Below are 7,974 nucleotides of genomic sequence, written 5' to 3'. Positions count from 1 at the left end.
AAGTTGCTGAACGCCACAAGAAAACTTGATAAATTCAAAAAGTCTTTTCAAGAACAAGAAAGACACAAACTCGCATATATTTCATTCAAATGGGATTGTCCCTGATTACATTCTCCTAAACACTTATTTATAGCTTTGGAGAGGCTTTACAATCAGCCAAAAACGTTTTGCTCCAACAGCTCTAAAAACAACATTTAAGACACTAGTAATAAAAGCTGAAATCTAAATGCAAATAACTCTCAGCCCTTACAACTTTGAAACTGAAAGTCTTTGACATAAAAACACACAAAACAACACACTAAATGGGTATAAACACCCCAAATTCGTCCAACTATTCTGAGTGGTTACAACAGTAACTCCCAAAAGAGTGAACAACCTTATTTATTGTTAAAAATGTGGATCCAATGCCTAAAAACGACCTAGGCATTCTGATTAGTCTTGTAGAACCTTAATCATTGTAATTAGGCTCTCTTGCTTTTGATTTGCCTCAACTTTTGGCCCAAATGAGCTAACTTGTTGAATCAGCCCATTTAGAGCCTCTTTGAATTGTTTGGCCTTAAACCTTGTGAGAGGCCCACTAGGCAAACTTAATGGACCACTTGAAAGTTTTCTTTTAGTCATCTCAGGTCCACTTGTATCCATTTGAGCTCCTTGATCACTTGCATCCACTTTAGCTCCTCGATTCTCATCATTCTCCCCCTCTTGAAAGCGATTTATCCTAAAATCTTCACCTACATCATAATATGATAGATCAGAAACATTAAAGCTTGCACTAACACCATACTCACCAGGTAAGTCAAGCTTGTAGGCATTGTCATTGATGCGCTCCAGAACCTGGAATGGTCCGTCACCCCTTGGAAGTAATTTGGAACGCCTTTGCTCCGGGAATCGCCCCTTTCTCATGTGCAACCAAACCCAATCCCCTGGCTCAAAAATCACTTTCTTGCGGCTCTGGTTGGTATTCTTTGCGTATTGCTCAGTCCGTCGCTCTATGTTTTGCCTTGTCTTCTCATTAATCTGTTTCACAAGATCTGCCTTCTTTTTCCCATCCAAGTTAACTTGCTCACCAATAGGCAAAGGAATCAAATCCAAAGGTGTTATTGGATTAAAACCATAAACAATTTCAAAGGTGTTAGTATTCTCGTTTGAGAAAGTCAGAGTTCGGACTCACTATGTGATTCCGAACAAGGCCTATTGGTGAAGTACTAAGTTGTGAGAATGTCATGAGTAACTTTGTGAAGTTCTCATAGATATGGAATTCATGTACAAGATTGCTGAAATGCAATGTATATCACCTCATGCTTTGTTCCTTGGAGTGTGAATAAATGAACTGGCCAGTGTCCAAATTGAGTCCTGACTCTTTTGGATGAAACAATGTGACTTGTTAGCTCCTCGTCAATACATTGTTTCTAACTTATTCACAAGCGACAAATGAGTTGAGGAAATAACAGCTAGAAGGGTAAAATGGTAATTTTGTAAATCCCGACTAGCTGATGATATTCATGAAGGGTAAACACTGATAATATTCTGTGGATCCACTCATTACAATTAGGTTGAATTTTTTAGTAGAAAATAAATTCATTTGAACCGAGAGATTTTCAGTGTCAACTCTTTAGTGGAGTCAGTTGACATTAAGCTAAACTTGGAAAAGGTTTGTGAACTTTCGAGTCCAAGTATTTAGCTCAAGATTTGTTCATTTGGATCCATGAGGTCACTGTCACGAATCACATCGAGTAGGAATAGTTAAACTGGAAGCTAAGTCAAAACAAGAACGAAAATTGTCAAAAGGGTATTTTGGTCTTTTGAGACATATGATGAAATGAATGTCAATAAATTTTTTGACAAGGTCTTTTGATGACTCAATAATACTCGGCCATGACTTGATCAATGGGCCTTGTGGATTAATTTCATTTCATAAGAATTTTATTGAAAATTCTTAATGGGCATTTTTCATGTTGTCATGAACAAATGGAAAAGCTTCTAGAAGGCCTTTCTAGAATGAGTATAGGCGCCCACCACCCAAAGAGAGAGAGAGAATATTTTGTGCATAAATGTATCAAGATACTTGCCAAAAGAAAAAGAGGAAACAAATTTCCTCTAAGAGGAATAAAGGGAATTGGCCAAATAGGCAAGTGGGAGACGCAAATAAAAGAGGAAACAAATCCAAGCTATGCATGGAACCTCTTGGCCGCCCAAAATGAAAGAGGAAATAAGGAAATTGGCTCATGAATATGTGATATTCTATAGAAGAGGAAACTACCTTATTGAAGGTGAGACCTCTCCTATAAATAGGAGCCTCATTTCACACATTTTATTCATTCCAAAGTTTTAGAGATTGAGAGCTTCTCTCTCTAGACTTGGCCGATCCTCTCTCTCCCTCTCTCTTCAATTTCGTTTTATTGTTTTGGCACATAGGTCCTCATTTGACCTAGAGTTTAGCTCTGCGACTTCAAGACTCGTTCTTAAGTCGTAGTGTTTAAAAGTGCTCACTCACTGATTCCTTTTATTTCGAGTGATTTAGTGATAGAAACTATCGTGGTTGCTCGAGTTGCCGAGGAAAGAAAGAGAGACGTGCTACGAGGGAGACGAGCGTTGCAACTTTCCAAGAGCTTCTCAAAGTTCAAGCTTCAAGAAAGGTTAGTAAACTTCTATGCTCATAATAGTTTATATTTGCATGTACTTGCTCTTTGTCTAGGTTAGTAAAAACGTTTTACTTGAAAAATAAAATTTTTAAAATTCCGCCGCTTAACGAAGCGTTAAACTTTTTCTTAAACCCTAGATCAATTCCAACAGAAGTTGATGGCGGCGTCATCCCAGGGTGCATCATCGCGGGGGATGTCTGCATGGGAGACGGATGCTGCTGTGTGTAGGCAAAGAACTGTCGCTGAAACGCCTCAATCTGAGCTCGTTGCTCACGCCTCATCTCTTCCATTGCGACCGGTTGTGCGGCCAACGCTGCTTGTAGCTCGCTAGCCACTGGATCTGGAACGCGCCTCGATGAAGAACCTGATGACGAGCTGTCGTCCTGAGCCTGAGCCAAGAGATACGAGGATCGAGGTACCTATCCCGACATACCAATCTCGACGTTTCCCGAGAACAGTATTCATCGCGTACTGCTCCGCCTGGTCTATGTCAAACGTTTGGCCTGACTCCGCTGCTTGTGGCTGAATATCCTCGACTTGTATCATAATTCGCGCCTTCAAACATATGTTAAAAAAATTATTAAGATTATCGAAACTTGATTATTAAGTAATTAACACAAGTAACTTACAAATGCTTGTTGCGCCCAATCTGTCGTCCAATTGCCTTGATCATCTTGATGTTTTTTCTCCCACGTGTTTAACGCCGAGGCCAAAGTCCCATCTTCCCTACTCTCCAGTTCTTATGAAAATATGAGTAATGTATTTATTGCAAAAAAAATTACAAAATTAGAATAAACTTACGTTCAAATGTCGATGAGCCAAGAAAGAAATCGACCCTTGTGTGGACTTCGTTTTCTTGTTCTTTGAATTGTCCCTACTGCGAGTAGACTTTTTCTGCACATATTAAACTGCGTTATAATTCAATTTCATAGAAGATAGCATAATTTTTTTGAATTATACATTACCTTCTAATCGTCAGTTGCGAACTCCTCTATTACCTTCCAATCGTTAGTTGCGAACGCCATTTACAAAGCAGCTCGGATATTGATAGGCGACTTGAAGGGAGCCGATAGAAAGCGAATATAGCTCGTCAGACACGTCAGAACCACTAGCTTTCATATAAAAAATCTGATTACAAAAGAAAGCATTGATTAGCACTTGTGCGTTTATAAAAAAATTGCATTGATATTGTGTTATTACCTTCTTCTCAAACCAAATTTTGCACCTCTTTCTATGCTCCGCTTCAATATCGCGAACTCCAGATTCGCTCAAGAGATCCAAATGCTCACTGTTGTTAAAAACATTACTCCAATAGCAATATATACAATAATGAATTGAAACACATTCTCTCTCGTCCAGGTTTTTCCACGCCGTACCATCCGCAGGATGTCGTAGAATACCAACTTCCCTGACGTGATCTCTTTCGTGCCACTGCATCAGAAGCGACGTGTGTCGAGACGCGTACAACATCTTCAATCGATCTTTCAGGGGAAAATATCGCAGAATCTTTTGCGGTATCATTTTCCCAGTTGGCTTCCATCTGCTCTCGTTGCATACTGGGCACACGTCGGCTTCCGCGAGATCTTTTCGAAATAGGACACAGTCGTTAATACACGCATCGATCATCTCGTATCCCATGCCAAAACGCTTCAGCTTCGCCTTTGTCTCGTAATGCTTCTCCGGAATTCGATTACCAGATGGATGAGACTTCTTCAAGAGCTGCAAGAGTTCTGTGAACGACTTGTTCTTCCAATGGTTCGTGACTTTGAGGTGCATCAACGAAACCAAGAAGGACAAAGAAGAAAACTCTTTGCATCCAGGGTACAATTCTACTTCCAACACGGCGAAGAGGTCTTCCACTTGCTCCTCTGCACGCACCTCGCTCTGGGTCGGCTCCGTAGCATCGTCGAAATCCTCGTGATCCCTGATATCCTCCACAGCACCGTGCAATCCTCCTATTTCTCTCTGGTATGTTCCTCCGATGGAATCTTCTTCATGAGGAAGGACGACACGCTCGAGCTTGCCGTGATGATACCATTTTGTGTAGCCTGGGGTAAACCCCTTGTTCAGCAAATGATTCGTGACAACCCCGATGTCGTGCCATCTCACGTTGTTGCAAGGTTTGCAAGGACACCGATATTTGGCTTTTTCGTTAGGGAATCTTCTTGCAGCGCGAATAAACTCGTTAACACCGGTTTTGTACTGCAATGTCACCCGATTATTCTCCGTGATCCAATCTCTACTTGGATTGGACATTTCGCTGAATGAGAGCGAGAAATGAAAGTTTGGAAGAGTAATTGATAAAGGACGACGGAGAACAAAATGAAAGAGAGATTATGAATTGTATGTTATTTTGAGCTCGGATTGAATAAGTTGGGAGTTTTTAGACTAATTAATTCGAAACTCTACCGAAATTTCGGCAGAGTTTCCCCTATTATACTGACAAACCAAAAACCTGCAAAATTATTTAAAAACTTACACAAACCATCCAGAACTATCCTATAAATTAGCTCAGCCCTAAACTGAACCTCCGTGGTTCGATCACAACATTTATAAATGAAAAACCGAAATAAACAAAATATCACAAACTATCAAAACATGTCACAAACTATCAAAGCATGTCACAAAACTAATTTTCTTATTTAAATTACAATTTCATTACATGTTAAATCAACTACACAAACTTATCACAAATTAATTATCTAATTATAAACTAAGCAACATAAATGTAATTATTAAACTAATTACAATTTCTAGGTAATAATATTTTACTTACAATTAATCTAAATTAATTAAAAGCAAAAAATTTAAAAATGTCACAAACTATATATCAAAACATGTCAAAAAACAATTAAAACTTAATTTTAACCTAATATAAACTAATCACATTATTAAACATGTGAAAGTATCATATTAATACTAACTAATTTACAATCAATTTAAACTTTTAACCTAAACTAATAGAATTATTAAACTTAACCAAATTACTAAACATGTTAAATTAATTATCAAATTAATAATAATTAAGTTACACATTAAATTAAACTAATCCAATTAAAATTACTTAACACAATATACAATACTATAATTATTAACACATATAAATTAAACATACATGCAATATACAAACACACACATATATATATACATATATTATTATTACACATATATACATATATTAATTAGTAACATATATATACTTAAACATGAAAAAAAAAACTAACCTTGCGTCGGAGATTCAGCAGGGACGGCGGAGACGATGAGGTCCGGTGGCTGAGGCGTTGTCGGAGATGGAGCAGGGACGGCGGAGATGGTGAGGTCCATTGGCGGAGCTGGACGAAACAGAGAAAAATTGCAGTGAGAGAAAGAGAGAGCCAGAGATAGAGTGAGAGAGAGATAGAGAGATAACCTGGTGGCCGGAGCAGGGACGGTGGCAGTGGTGACTTGCGAGGTCCGGTGGCCGGATGAGGCGGAGGTCCGGTGGCCGAGGCGGAGGACCAGAGACGCGCGGTAGCTTGTGGTGGTCGGCGAAGGAAAAGGCCGAGAAGAGAGGGACGGAGGAGAGGGTGGTCGGAGAAGGGAAGTTAGCAGAGAGGAGAGTGAAAAAATTGGGTTTGAGCGGCTGGAGAAGAAAGGGTCGACCTGTGTTTTTAAACAAACCCTAATCATCAGGTGCGACTTAATCGCATCTGATAACTCTTCAGGTGCGACTAGTCGCACCTGATACCTCTACCGATGCGACTAGTCGCACCGAATTATAATTAAAAAAAAAAATTCATTCGCCACGTCAGATTAATGAAATAAAATAGGGGGAGATGAGGCCTGCCTAAAAATTTAAAACTATCTGATGCGACAAAGTCACACCTGAAAGTTTCAACATATTTTCAGGTGCGACTAATCGCATCGGATTGTCAAAATCAAAAGAAAATTTGAGCAAATTTTTTCGGCTTCTGATTGACTATCCGATGCGACTAGTCGCATCTAAAAGTTATTTAGATGCGACTAGTCGCATCTGATAGTCTTGCGCATCAGAAAACCAATTTTGTAGTAGTGACACTTGCTAATACTTCATTTAGAAATTAATAATATTTGGAAGCTATTAAAACTTAACATTATACATTTAAAAGGAGATGGGCAATAATTTTGTGTATACATTTTGTTAAAGAAAATATAATGGATGATGTAGCATAATATCGACAAATATCCTATAACAAAATACTACTAAAGATCTAATATATATATATATATATATATATATATATATATATATATATATATATATATTTATATATATATATATATATATATATATATTTATATATATATATATATACTAACATATAATTTATTTTCAATAAATAAAAACTTAAACATTTCAATAATTTTAATATTATTTAATAGTTATTAAAACTTAAAAGTATGATAAATTATTTTTGGTAATTAAATAAAACTTACAGCTATATGATTTTAGTTATATATATATATATATATATATATATATATATATATATATATATATCTCTCTCTAACAATTCTATTTTAAATGGATATATATCTGTATATACTTAAATATGTATATATATATATATATTACAGTTATATGTATATATATAACATACATTTTAACTTCTGTACGTTTTTACTTTTAAGACATATATATATATATATATATATATATATATATATGTGTGTGTGTGTGTGTGTGTGTGTGTGTGATGGATTATGTATAGAAAATATTTTAATAAAAAGAAAGTGTATCATAAGTGAAAAGTGCTTATATCTCATTGAAGCAAAAAGTCTCACATTGCTTAGATAAATGAATGATATGAGCTTTAATCTACTATAAATATAAAGAAGGATCAATCCTTCATTTGTCAGAGCATTGTATTGGCTATTAGGCCCGGGTTTTAACAACTCGTGTAGTAAGTCAATTTTTTTTATTGCTGGTGATATTTTCTCGATATTATTCGAGATTTTGCCATGAATTCATAATATTGTGATATTTTAGTGATATTATCGATATAGTCGATATTTTGACGATTTTTGCTTCGACGGCGTTATATCGACGATATTTTGAACCGTGATCTTGAGTAAGAGTCCATTTTGGTAAAGTTTTTTTTTTTTTTTTTAATGTTTCTATATATCAAGCTCAGTTACCCAAGTATAATTAGGTGTATATTTATGTTTTGTTTTTGAAACATGTATTTTTACGTATAATAAATCAAATTTCTCTTCCCAATATAAAATATTGGCTGTGGTGTCTCTAGCGAAACAGCGATCCTCCATCGTCGTTTCAGGTCGCAAGGCATAGCAGAAAAAGGTATTACTTTAG

At 36.5% G+C, this 7,974-nt stretch overlaps 1 protein-coding gene across 1 annotated transcript; it reads right to left on the bottom strand.

The window, feature by feature from the left end:
- Positions 1–432: 432 nt before the first annotated feature.
- On the bottom strand, positions 433–5,966 carry LOC149383953 (uncharacterized). The gene is made up of 2 exons (XM_089627957.1): positions 5,867–5,966; positions 433–1,058 (listed from the first exon to the last, which is right to left on the bottom strand). Exons 1-2 carry the CDS (start codon positions 5,964–5,966, stop codon positions 433–435), a joined length of 726 nt encoding a protein of 241 aa, XP_089484083.1.
- Positions 5,967–7,974: the final 2,008 nt, after the last annotated feature.

Source organism: Urtica dioica, chromosome 10, assembly GCF_054948205.1.
Source record: "Urtica dioica subsp. dioica isolate 48M chromosome 10, U.dioica_male_clone48M_v1_H2, whole genome shotgun sequence".
Classification (NCBI taxonomy): domain Eukaryota; kingdom Viridiplantae; phylum Streptophyta; class Magnoliopsida; order Rosales; family Urticaceae; genus Urtica; species Urtica dioica.
This window is presented reverse-complemented; position numbering and strand designations above follow the sequence as displayed.

Bases quoted from the DNA above. Each gene is read 5' to 3' on its own strand.
- LOC149383953 (XM_089627957.1), bottom strand. From the start codon at position 5,966: ATGGACCTCACCATCTCCGCCGTCCCTGCTCCATCTCCGACAACGCCT. The intron at 1,059-5,866 runs GTTAGTTTTTTT...TTGGTGAGCAAG, and splicing joins TGCTGAATCTCCGACGCAAG to TTAACTTGGATGGGAAAAAG.